Below are 12,697 nucleotides of genomic sequence, written 5' to 3'. Positions count from 1 at the left end.
CCTGAGATGCACTTAACAGGGGAACTGACTCTGATAAATAACAAGTATTCTAATGGTGTTCAGATTCAGAATATTTTACATAAAGGGTCACTATCATTTATGTGCCAGGTACACTATACTAGATTCAATATGAGAACCAAAAGATGACCCTGGTTTCTCCATTGAGACACTACAATTTTTCTGGGGAATAAAGTATTAAAATATGAACCAATGAGTCAACAATGTAGTTTGATTAAAGTAAAATATAAGCAGAGGGAAAAAAGGTCATGTCTACATAATGCTTCTCTGAGTCAAGAAAAAATTGCAGAGTCAATCTAGCCAATCACTAGATAAAATGCAATACAGAATTTGTAAATGGAGAAGTCATGGAATGAAAAACAGCAAAAAGCAACCAGTTAAACATGAATTAATTCAAGGCAAAAAGCATTACACTGGAAACAGCTTCAATGTATTAGACACAACTCATAAATATTTATGTATAAAATATAATAAGATTATACTTCTATAAGACAAAAAAATACAAAAACCATAAGGAGATAGGTATATATCTGCATTGAACCGGCAGCTTTAAACCCACAGGCAACAGGAATATTTTAAGGTTACTGAAATAAATATAAACCAAATGCTCTAACTGGATAGAAAACATCTTCTGTTTAAACATTCATGTAGCATTTGCAAAAAGTAACAAAGTAAATTTCAGTATATCCCAAAACAAAAATAGAACAGAATAATTGATAATAACTGAAAAAATATATCAAAATATGAAAATAATGATGAAATAAAATAGAAAAAAATGCTAAATGGATAAAACTGTACTCAGAGGAAATTTCATAGCTTTAAACACTTCCATTACGTTTCTGAAAAACGCAAATAAATGAGCAGAGCACACAAATCAAGTTAGAACAAAAAACGTAGGAAAACAGAAATATTTACAATATAAAAGCAGAAATTTTAAAAAGAGAAAAATAAGACAGCTGGGAAATCTGAATAAGGTCAGTAGGTTATAATATTATACCAATGTGAATGTCCTGGTTTTGAAAAAATAATAACAAAGCAAAGTAAAATATAAATTTTTGCAAAATCTGGGTGAAACATATATAAATTTTTTGTGCTATTTGCAACACTTCTTATGAATAAAATTATTTCAAAGTAAAGCTACTATAGGGAAAATAATCTAAGATTTAAGAAGTAAGATAAAATTATTCCCTTAAGATAAAATAATATGTAAAAATTACTAAGTAGCCCCTACGTAGAAAAGACATTATGAGGAAATGACCTTTAGCCTAGAATCTGTATATACATAACTAAATCAACCTTCACTGGGGATTAAGTGCTAAACAATCAAAACAAAAAGCAAGAACAACAAAAATGCAAACCACTGCACAAACAGTAGGGAAAATACGAAAGAGGAAACAAGAAAGCACAGGAAACAGAATTATAAAAATTACATGGCAAGAAAAGTTTGAAACATATGTATTATACGTGAATGAGAAAATTCCCCTTATAAAAAGGTTTTTCTTTGTTTGTTTGTTTGTTTTTCAAGCCACATCCTACATACCGAATAGGCTATCCAAACTGCTAGGTTGGGTACTGGTGGGTAAATGGAAGGAAATTATGGTATACCATATGTCTGAATGTAGTAGCGCAAGCACAAAAAAATATGGAAAAATATACATCAAATGTTAGTAGGGAGAGGCAGGGACTGAAATTGAAGGGGAAGTAGCACTACCTTTTTTGTTTTTTTGTGTGTGTTTTTTTCTTTGAGATGAAGTCTCACTCTGCAGCCAGGCTGGAGTGCAGTGGCACAATTTCATCTCACTGCAACCTCCACCTGCTGGCTTCAAGTGATTCTCCTGCCTCAGCCTCCCAAGTAGCTGGGATTACAGGCACGCATTGCCATGCCCAGCTAATCTTTGTATTTTTAGTAGAGATGGGGTTTCACCATGTTAGCCAGGATGGTCTCATTCTCCTGACCTCGTGATCTGTCCAAACTGGCCTGCCAAAGTGCTGGGATTGAAGGCGTGAGCTACTGTGCCTGGTATATTACTTTACATTTCTGTTTATCTGTGTTGTTCACTTCGTTACAATGAGCAAGAATTAAAACTTTAATATTTTTAAAAATCAAATAAATCAAAGATAAAAAATAGCCCAGGCAAATTCTAGTAAGCAAAAAAGCTGCAATATTGCATTTTAAAAATCCAAACAGAACAAAGAGAGCTTTTAAAATTTTCCATTAATAGGTTCAATCACTTTGATGCTATAACAGTGTTGAATCTAATATCAAAGTACTGAAATATAGATTCACTTCTGGTACCTGTGCCCTAATTTTCCCCTAGCTACTATGCCTGGCCACTTTGAGTCTGTGTAGTTCAGGAAGTACTGACTCCAACTCTGACTCATGAGGTGGGATGTGTGCATGCTCCTGGGTGTGTGTAGGGGTGTGTGTTTGTGTGTGTGTGTGTGTAGGTATACTCTATAGAGAATTAGATTTGGCCAACAATTTATCCAGGAATGAGCCTAATACCCCATTAGAGTCAATCCCAGCACTTCTGCAAGAATGACTAGAAGAGAATCTGCCCTTTTTCTCTGGCCTTCAACACAGGAAAATGTAAGCCTAAACTTGTTAGAGGCCAACACTAGGAGAAAAACCTGCTTGACAACAAACTCATGGAGAAAAAAGAAAAGGTTAGTAAATGAAGAAACAGGTTTTAACATTCTTGCTTGAGCCCTAGATATAGCCAGACCCAGATTTTTCAGTTTGTTCATCATTAGTTACTTCTTTTCACTTAGGCCCATTTGAATTGGTTTCATTAGCTGCCACTTAAAGCTTCTTGATTAATAAAGCCTTTAAGACTTCAGGTTGAGAAGCCAATGGAGACAGGCAAGTATATAAAGGATACTGAAAAGTCACTTTTACAAACACTACAAACATGCAGCATCTACTTTTTACACTTTGGATTATAGAAGCAAAGAGAAAGGCTGACTGAGGACTCTCTGGGTTGTGGTATGCCACACACATCATGGAAAGCTCCTTTTTTCCTACTCAACTTCTTTTCTTTTCTTTCTTTTTTTTTTTTTTTTGAGACAGTCTCACTCTCATCCAGGCTGGAGTGTAGCAGCCCTATTTCAGCTCCCTGCAACCTCTGCCTCCTGGATTCAAGTGATTCTCATGCCTCAGTCTCCACAGTAGCTGGGATTACAAGCGTGCACCGCCACACTCAGCTAGTTTTTGTATTTTTAGTAGACACGAGGTTTCACCATATTGGTCAGACTGGTCTTGAACTCCTGACCTCAGGTGATCTGCCCACCTCGGCCTCCCAAAGTATTGGAATTACAGGTGTGAGCCATTGTACCCAGCCCCAAATTCTTTTAATAATATCTTCAAACATACAAAAGTTTAAAGATGAATATAATAATCACTGATACAGCACAATCACCACCTAAATTAAAAAATTCTTAATATTTGTCTATTTACCTTTTGGGAGAGAGGGGCTAATAATATAAAAGTAAGTTGCAGACATAATACCTTAGCTTCCATCATCTCAGAGGGCTGGATTCTAATTGTAACTCTTTCAATTATGCCTTCATAGGCTTTCCTTTTCCAGCATTTCTTTGAACTATGTGAGTACTTATTATTTTTACAATCACTTCAGCATTTAAGTGCTTTCTTAAATTGCTACTTAAAGTCACATACATCCTATTTCTTCTAGAGAAACAAGTTTTGAGAGGTATTAACACATTGTATTTAAAATAGTTTCTCACATTACCAAGCACAGAAATGAGCATAGAAGGCTAAGAAAGGGAAATGTTGCTTACCTGATACCTGTCTGTTGAGGGGCAATAAACACTAAATGGGGAAGAAATCCATCCAGTGTTATGAGTAAGTAGAAAACATTTTCTTCTGAGTTAAGTAGCTTCCTGAGTAGTCTCTTAGATTTAGAACTCAGCTCTGTAGATAGATTTTAGTGGATAAAGAAACTCCACATCAAAAAGAAGGGAGCACATCTGTACTCTAAGAAACAAGGTGTAATTCCAATTATCAACAGACTCACACACCTGGGATCTGGCCGTGAGGCGCAGAGCAGCCACTTCTCCCTCTTCTGTGCTCTTCTCTTGGAAATGGGGAGAATCCTGGGAAGACAGAGCTAACGGCAAGAAAGCAGTAATAATGAAGCCTAGACTTATCTAGCTACTCAGATATAAAGTCTAAAAACTGCTCCAACATCCTGTATGTGCACCCCACAAACACTGAGACTGAAGGCAGCCCAAAACCAGCCTCCCACTAGGACCCTCGTCCCAGGATGTACAGGAATACTGCTACCCCAGGCTCAAATTCAGTTGCTATAATCATAACACATTCTGGAAGACGGCATCCTCTGATCCAGAAATTAGAATATGTCAGTTAATTTCCCAGCTTAATCTATACTAAATAATTATCAGAGAAATAAGCTCAATTGTTCTCACTCTGAAAGCTTACTTATAATGTAGATTGCTGGACCCCACCTCAAATTAATAAGCATTAGTTGAGCCTGGGGTACAACCTAGAAATCTAACAAACACCCCAGGAGGAATTCTGATACAGGAGATCACAGCACAACCTTCATGAAAGTGGTCAGGTAGAACTGAAGCCAATCACTGACGACTATGCCTGTTTTCTTCTATGTAAAACAATATATTTTTGCGAACCAAAGAGCTGAATTCTCAGGCCCAATGGAGACTAGCATGAGATAATCATTTGGGAGGAAGAGTACATGAGAAAATGAATTAATTGAGACTTTGTTGCTTATGCCCTAGAAGTTAACACTTCACTCACATTTTGGAGTTAGCTTTGACGGGTCCACTGTGTGTCCAGCTGCCATGGAAAGGGCAATGCTCCCATACCAAGCCCTCCAGTCTCACTTAAAAAGCCCACCCATCCCCAAGACAATGGAGACAGCCAGCCAACTGCCACCTCCCCTGAGCCAACGGTTTTCCCTTCAGAAGCAGAAATTTCGCCCTTTCACGTCCACAAGTTCAACACGTCCGCAGTTCTCACCTCTTTTCTCGGGCATTTCGGTCAACTCTGTCTCCATGATCACCACCTCCTCCTTATTCTGGAGATTCTGCTCTTCACCCCAATTCAGACCTCTCTGCCCAGACGAGTTAGAAGCCCGGGCCTCGTGGACCCACTTCCCAGCTTCCCTCCTGGGCTCTGATGAAAGGCCTGGGTCAGGCTGGGTCGGGTTTCTTCCTCACGGTGGAATCTGCCTCGGTCCTACGGAGCTGGACCCTGGAAGCCCGGAACAGCATCCCTGAGTCTGGGACCTCAGATGTCTGTCCCCACCGCTTGGAGATGTCCCTACAGCTTGGAGCTGTCACTGTGGGGACCGGGCGCCTGGACGAGGTGGCGCTGGGGCACCAGGAGCATGGACAAATTCCGCCGCGCTGGGGGCACTGGCCCAGGACCCCGCGACCGCCCCGCCCGTCGCACAACGGCGTCCCCGGAGGAGAGGACCAGGCTAGAGCGAGAAGGGACGGGGCTCATGGTATGCCCTCGAGGCCCCTTTAACAAACGCGCACTCCAGCCCCGACCCGGCGCAGAACGACCCGGGGAACCACCGCCGAGACCGAGCGGAGATGAGCGACATCACCACAACCGACTCACCTCCCATCCCGGGCTTCACAAAGGGTATGAACTTCTTGGGCCAGCTCGGGAGTTGCGCATGCGCAAGAAGGAGCGGAACCAGGCGGGTTGCCCTCATTCCGCCCGGAACTACAATTCCCAGAAGCCCCCCGGGCATCGCCGGACTTCAGTTCTCCGCAGGTGGGAGCACCCGTGATGCTGCTGGGAGAATCCAAGGATGGAAGAGCTCTGTCCGCCTCGCGAAAGTATGATGCAACATCTCAAATTTGTTAAAACAGCATCAATCTTTTCAATTCGTTTTAAATACATGAAATTACAAATAGTCTGTGGATCCAGGAACATCGGACTGAGCGTACAGAAGGACCTGCTCTTCCTAAAGGATCTTGTGTCTGATCCTGCCGGTCCTTCTCCCCTCCCGCCTCCCCCCACCCCTCGGTCTGGGGAAGGAGGGAGCAGATCCGAGTCCAGTCTGTCCCCGCGCTTTGTCTGCACAAGATCCTGCGGCACAGTGCTTAAGACTGCCGAGTTCGGCCGGGCGCTGTGGCTCACGCCTGTAATCCCAGCACTTTGGGAGGCTGAGGCGGGCGGATCATCTAAGGTTGGCAGTTCGAGACCAGCCTGACCAACATGGAGAAACTGTCTCTACTAAAAATACAAAAATTTAGCCGAGCGTGGTGACGCATGCCTGTAATCCCAGCTACTCAGAAGGCTGAAGCAGGAGAATCGCTTGAATCCGGGAGGCGGAGGTTGTGGTGAGCCGAGATCACTCCATTCATTGCACTCCAGCCTTGGCAACAGGAGCGAAACTCCGTCTCGGGGGAAAAAAAAAAAAAAAAAAAAAAAAAAAGACTGCTGAGTTCAACCCAAATTACTCCAGTTTAGTAAGATACATTAAAATACATAGCTTTTATCCATATTTTGTCCTCCCAGAACTCATCGTTTGCTTTCAAAACATATGACAGATCTTTTTAGGAAGAGCAGGTCCCTCTTTGTACGCTCAGTCCGATGTTCCTGGTTCCACAGACTATTTGTAATCCTAAAATATCACGTATTTAAAATGAGTTAAAAAGATTGATGCTGTTTTAACAAATTTGAGCAACAGGTTCTTTGCAGACATAAAAATTAGTTTAAATGTATCATAAAAAGTGGTTCTTTCAAGAGATCGTGATATAGTCTCTCCAATTCTGTCAGGGAACTAACCCACCCACCTCCAGCTTCGTGTCTAGACTGCTCTCCTTTTTCAGTGAATGAGTTAACTGCCAACTCACTCATTTGCACAAGCTAGAACCTGAATATTCTTAACTCTTTAATCTCACCATCTATTTATCACCAAGTCCTATTCATTGTATCCTAAGTAACCCCAATTTTTCCATCTTTCTCTATTCCCAGTAGCATTACTTTAGTTGGGGCCACCACCATTTCACTAGGATTGCTGTCGCAGCCTGATAACTGGATTCCCTAACTAGGGTTTTCTCTACCACCAATCTGTTCTCAATACTTTCTGGCTAGTGCTCATTCTAAAACAAGCATATGCTATTACTTTACTGCTTAAAACCATTCAGTGGCTTTTAGAAACTTTAGGAAAAGACAATTTCCAGTTCCCAAAAGGGATTTGTTCCTCTCATTATCTGAGACTCCTGGTAGTTACACCCTTGTGCAATCCCCTCCTCTTGTATATGAACTGGGACTCACTTGTAACCAATACAGTACAATAAAGGCGACACATAAAAGTCTAATGTGTGTCTTGTTAGGAGACTCCTCTCTTGCTGGCTTTGATGAAGTGGTGGTGATGTTGCAGAGGCCCATAAGCCAAGGAACTGAGGATGGCCTCCAACCAAGAGCCTGCAAGAATGGAAGGCCCTTAGTTCCACAACCTGCAAGGAGCTGAACCCTTTGGACAGCTCTGTGTGCTTGAAATTATTCCTTGTAGAGTCTTCCCATGAGAACCCTGTCTTGCCTGACATCTTGATAGCAGGCTGCGAAGGACTCAGTTAAGCTGTGCTCCGACTCTCACTCATACAAACTATGAGATAATAAACTTATGTTATTTGAACCACTAAGTATGTGGCAATATTGTTATGCAGGGAAATTCACCTAATATAACTTTCTAACATAAAAGAGGATCTTTGTCAAAATCCAATCTGGAGATTCTCTGCAAGGGGGAAAATTGTTGGATTGAGCAACTCTACGGTTGGTCCTAGGAGGTGTGTGGCCTGTATATATACTTTTAAAAAGCTATCCTAAGAATGATAAAGGAGGATACTTGAAATATCAAGCAAGAACTTACCATAAAAATAAAAACAACAAAACTGTGTGTCAAAATATAATGGTTAATACTAGGTTGAATGGCAGAATATGTAAAATTGAAGAGTGAATATCTAGAATAGCCTAGTGAAGCTAGACTATCAGGTCAGAGAATTCTACACTTCCATAAAATATCAGGGAGAAAAAGTTGAAAAATATGAAAGAAATGTTAAGCAGTATGGAGACTGGCTAGATTTTATATAATGAAAACCGAGAATGAAAGAAAAACAGAGAGGAGGACTATTTTAAGAAACAATAATCAAGAATTATGGAAAAATTAAAAATTAAAGACTTTAGATTGAAAGTATACATAGAGAGTCAAACAAAATTATGAATAGACACCACATATTACAATGAAATCTAACAAAGAAGAAATTCTAATGCCTTCTAGAAGCAAAACAAAAAAGAAAAAAAAATCACAATTAAAGAAAAATCATCAGTGTTAAAAACGGTGGTTGGCATTTTGTGGCTTCTCAACAAATGATTTGTCAATAGCAGGACTGATTACAAGAAGAAAATGTAATACTGATAAATAATATTTGTACGTATTTATGGGGTACATGTGATATTCTGATACATGCATAAGATGTGTAATAATGAAGTTGGTATTTAGGATATGCATCACCTTCAACATTTATCATTTCTTTGTGCTGGGAAAATTTGAAATGTTCTTCATGCATAGGATATGTAATAAGCAAGTCAGGGTATTTATAATATCCATTACCTTCAATATTTTTCATTTCGTTGTGTTGGAAAAATTTGAAACGTTCTTTTCTGTACGATTTTGAAATATATGATATATTGTTGTTAACTGTGCTATCAAAGAATCAAACATTTCTTCTATCTGTGTGTTTGTACCCACTAACTAGCCCCTTTTCATCACCCTCCACACCCTTCCCAGCCTCTGGTAATAATCATTCTATTCTCTACCTCCATAAGATGAACTCTTTTGGCTCCCACATATGAGTGAGAACATGCAGTACTTGTCTTTCTATGCCTGGCTTATTTCACTTAACATGATACCTTCAGTTACATCCATCTTGCTGCAAATGTTGGTATATCATTTTTTATTATGGCCAAATAGTATTGCATTATGTATATATACCACATTTTCTTTATCCATTCATCCACTAGTGGACACTTAAGTTGCTATTGTGAATATGGCTGCAATAAACATGGAAGTGCAGATATCCATGTGATATACAAATTTCCTTTCCTTTGGATAAACACTCAGTAATGGGATTGCTGAATCATGTAGTAGTTCTATTTTTAGTTTTTAGGCTGAGTGTGGTGTCTCAATGCCTGTAATTCCAGAATTTGGGGAGGCCAAGGAGGGTGGATCACTTGAGGTCATGAGTTCAAGACCAGCCTAGCCAACATGGTGAAACGCCATCTGTGCTAAAAATACAAAAAAAAAAAGGGGCCGGGCGCGGTGGCTCAAGCTTGTAATCCCAGCACTTTGGGAGGCCGAGGCGGGTGGATCACGAGGTCAAGAGATCGAGACCATCCTGGTCAACATGGTGAAACCCCGTCTCTACTAAAAATACAAAAAAATTAGCTGGGCATGGTGGCGCGTGCCTGTAATCCCAGCTACTCAGGAGGCTGAGGCAGGAGAATTGCCTGAACCCAGGAGGCAGAGGTTGCGGTGAGCCGAGATCGCGCCATTGCACTCCAGCCTGGGTAACAAGAGTGAAACTCCGTCTCGGGGGAAAAAAAAAAAATACAAAAAAAAAAAAATGATGAGGTGCAGTGGCTCATGCCTGTAATCCCAACACTTTGGGAAGCCAAGGTGAGTGGCTCACCTGAGGTCAGGAGCTCGAGACCAGCCTGGCCAACATGGCAAAAACCCATCTCTACTAAAAATACAAAAATTAGCTGGGCATGGTGGCATATGCCTGTAGTCCCAGCTACTTGGGAGGCTGAAGCAGGAGAATTGCTTGAACCCAGGAGAAGGAGGCAGCAGTGAGCCAAGATCATGACATTGCACTCCAGCCTGGGTAACAGAGTGAGACCCCATCTCAATAATGATAATAATAAACAAACAAACAAACAAAACACACACAAAAAAAGAAACCCACAAAAAATTATCTGGGCTTGGTGGCACACACCTGTAATCCCAGCTACTCAAGAGGCAGGAGAATCACTTGAACGTGGGAGTTGGAAGCTGCAGTGAGCCAAGATCATGCCACACTGCACTCCAGCCTGGGAGACAGGGTCCATCTTAAAAGAAAAACAAATAAAGATAATTTTGCTGTATATAGTATCCTAGACTGAACAGCATAAAAAATGCACATTCACAACTGTAAAAGGTGGATGCCAGGTGGGGAAGAAACCTATGTGTGGATTTTAATAAGTTAGGTACAAACACCAGGAGAATAAAAATAGGATGTATACTATTCAAACCAGAAGAAAAGAAGTGATTATTCCATGGAAACTCAGAGAAGAGGACTAAAAGAAACAGAAAGTATGGAAAAGAGAAAACACAACCCTGTCTCAGAAAAAGAAAAGAAAATACAAAATGAGACCTATTTATCACAGTAAATGTAAACGGGTCAAACTTACCTATCAAAAGGCTGAGAATCTCAGTTTGAATTAAAAACTAATAAGTGGCCGGGCGTGGTGTTTCATGCCTGTAATCTCAACACTTTGGGAGGCCGAGGCAGGTGGATCACGGGGTCAAGAGATCGAGACCATCCTGGCCAACATGGTGAAACCGCGTCTCTACTAAAAATACAAAAAAAAAAAAAATTAGCTGGGCATGGTGGCATACGCCTGTAGTCCCAGCTACTCAGGAGGCTGAAGCGGGAGAATTGCTTGAACCCGGGTGGCGGAGGTTGCAGCGAGCCAAGGTCATGCTACTGCACTCCAGCCTGGTGCCTGGTGACTGAGTGAGACTCTGTCTCAAAAAAAAAAAAGCAAAAACTAATAAGTAAAAAAAAAAAAAAGTGCAGCAATATTTTTAAAATAAAACATATATTGGGATTCAAGCAAAACAAAAATATTAAAATCCAAGTTATTACAAAATATATACCAGCCTAATATGAACAAAAATAGCCAGGCAATGTTATTAATAAAATTAAACTCAAGATTTAAAAAATCATAATGAACAAAAAAATCGACATTATATTGTAAAACTTGAGGACAGGTATGGTCTACTGTATTTGATTATATTTTAAATTTTTCTATTATTTCTTCCTTCCTTCCTGATATTCCATGATACTTTCGTTTACTATGTTCTTTTTGTTTAGAGAACTTCCTTTAGTCATTCCTTAAGGCTAAATCTATAGCAACAAATTCTTTTTTTTTTTTTTTTTTTTGAGGCGGAGTTTCGCTCTTGTTACCCAGGCTGGAGTGCAATGGCGCGATCTCGGCTCACCGCAACCTCCGCCTCCTGGGTTCAGGCAATTCTCCTGCCTCAGCCTCCTGAGTAGCTGGGATTACAGGCACGTGCCACCATGCCCAGCTCATTTTTTGTATTTTTAGTAGAGACGGGGTTTCACCATGTTGACCAGGATGGTCTCGATCTCTTGACCTTGTGATCCACCCGCCTCAGCCTCCCAAAGTGCTGGGATTACAGGCTTGAGCCACTGCACCCGGCCGCAACAAATTCTTTGAGTTTACATACATACATTTGAGAATGATTTGATTTCCTCTTCATTTTTGAAGGATATTTCACTGGATACAATTCACAGTTTGCAGTTCCTTTTTTTTCCTTCAAGTTGAAAGCACTTGAAAAATATCCTATTTGTTTCTGGCTTTCATGATTTCAAACACGAAACCTGATGTCATCGAATTGGTGTTCCCCAGATGTCATGGAAACATTTCTCTCTGCTGCTGTTAATAACTTTTTAATCTTTCGTTTGCAGCATTTTAATTATGATGTATCTTGTTAGGAATTAGTTGACTTTATTTGGGGTTTGTTCAACTTCTTGAATCTGTAAGTATATGTCTTTCATAGTTTGGAACATAAACGAAATTTGGGAAATTATCTTCTACTATCTCTCTTTTTCTTTTTGAGATGGTGTCGCACTCTGTTGTCCTGGAGTACAGTGGCACGATATCGGCTCACTGCACCCTCTGGCTCCCCCCGTTTAAGTGATTCTCTCGCCTCAGCCTCCTGAGTAGCTGGGACTACAGGCATGTGCCACCATGCCCCGCTAAGTCTTTGTGTTTTTCGTAGAGATGAGGTTTCACCATGTTAGCCGGGATGGTCTTGATCTCCTGACCTTGTGATCCACCCACCTTGGCCTCCCAAAGTGCTGGGATTATGGTTTTGAGCCACTGTGGACGGCCTACTATTTCTTTAAATACTCTCAGTCCCACCCATTTTTTTCTCTCCTGAGACTCTGATGTTAAGATTGCTGGATCTTTTTTTTTTTTTTTTTTTTTTTTTTGAGACGGAGTTTCGCTCTTGTTACCCAGGCTGGGGTGCAATGGCGCGATCTCGGCTCACCGCAACCTCCGCCTCCTGGGTTCAGGCAATTCTCCTGTCTCAACCTCCTGAGTAGCTGGGATTACAGGCACGCGCCACCATGCCCAGCTAATTTTTGTGTTTTTAGTAGAGACGGGGTTTCACCCTGTTGACCTGGATGGTCTCGATCTCTTGACCTCGTGATCCACCTGCCTCGGCCTCCCAAAGTGCTGGGATTACAGGCTTGAGCCACCGCGCCTGGCCTAAGATTGCTGGATCTTTTGTCATTGTCCCAAAGAAAGGCCCACGAGGCTGTGTTCATTTATGTTTAGTCCATTTTCTTTTTGTTGTTCAGACTG

At 40.9% G+C, this 12,697-nt stretch overlaps 1 protein-coding gene across 2 annotated transcripts in view; it reads right to left on the bottom strand.

The window, feature by feature from the left end:
* Positions 1-5,718, bottom strand: part of ZNF286A (zinc finger protein 286A) — a 30,637-nt gene extending 24,919 nt beyond the window's left edge. Inside the window, exons 1-3 of one of the 2 annotated variants that reach the window (XM_003929267.4) lie at positions 5,645-5,718; positions 5,036-5,269; positions 4,057-4,145 (exon numbers count right to left, since the gene is read on the bottom strand). In XM_003929267.4, coding sequence (XP_003929316.1) covers positions 4,057-4,145; positions 5,036-5,072 — 126 coding nt within the window. In that variant the 5' untranslated portion in view covers positions 5,073-5,269; positions 5,645-5,718. The other variant, XM_074388203.1, reaches the window with a different exon arrangement.
* Between the last annotated feature and the right edge of the window lie 6,979 nt (positions 5,719-12,697).

Source organism: Saimiri boliviensis, chromosome 17, assembly GCF_048565385.1.
Source record: "Saimiri boliviensis isolate mSaiBol1 chromosome 17, mSaiBol1.pri, whole genome shotgun sequence".
Classification (NCBI taxonomy): domain Eukaryota; kingdom Metazoa; phylum Chordata; class Mammalia; order Primates; family Cebidae; genus Saimiri; species Saimiri boliviensis.
The sequence above is the reverse complement of the archived record's forward strand: the minus strand, read 5'-3'. Positions and strand labels throughout refer to the sequence as shown.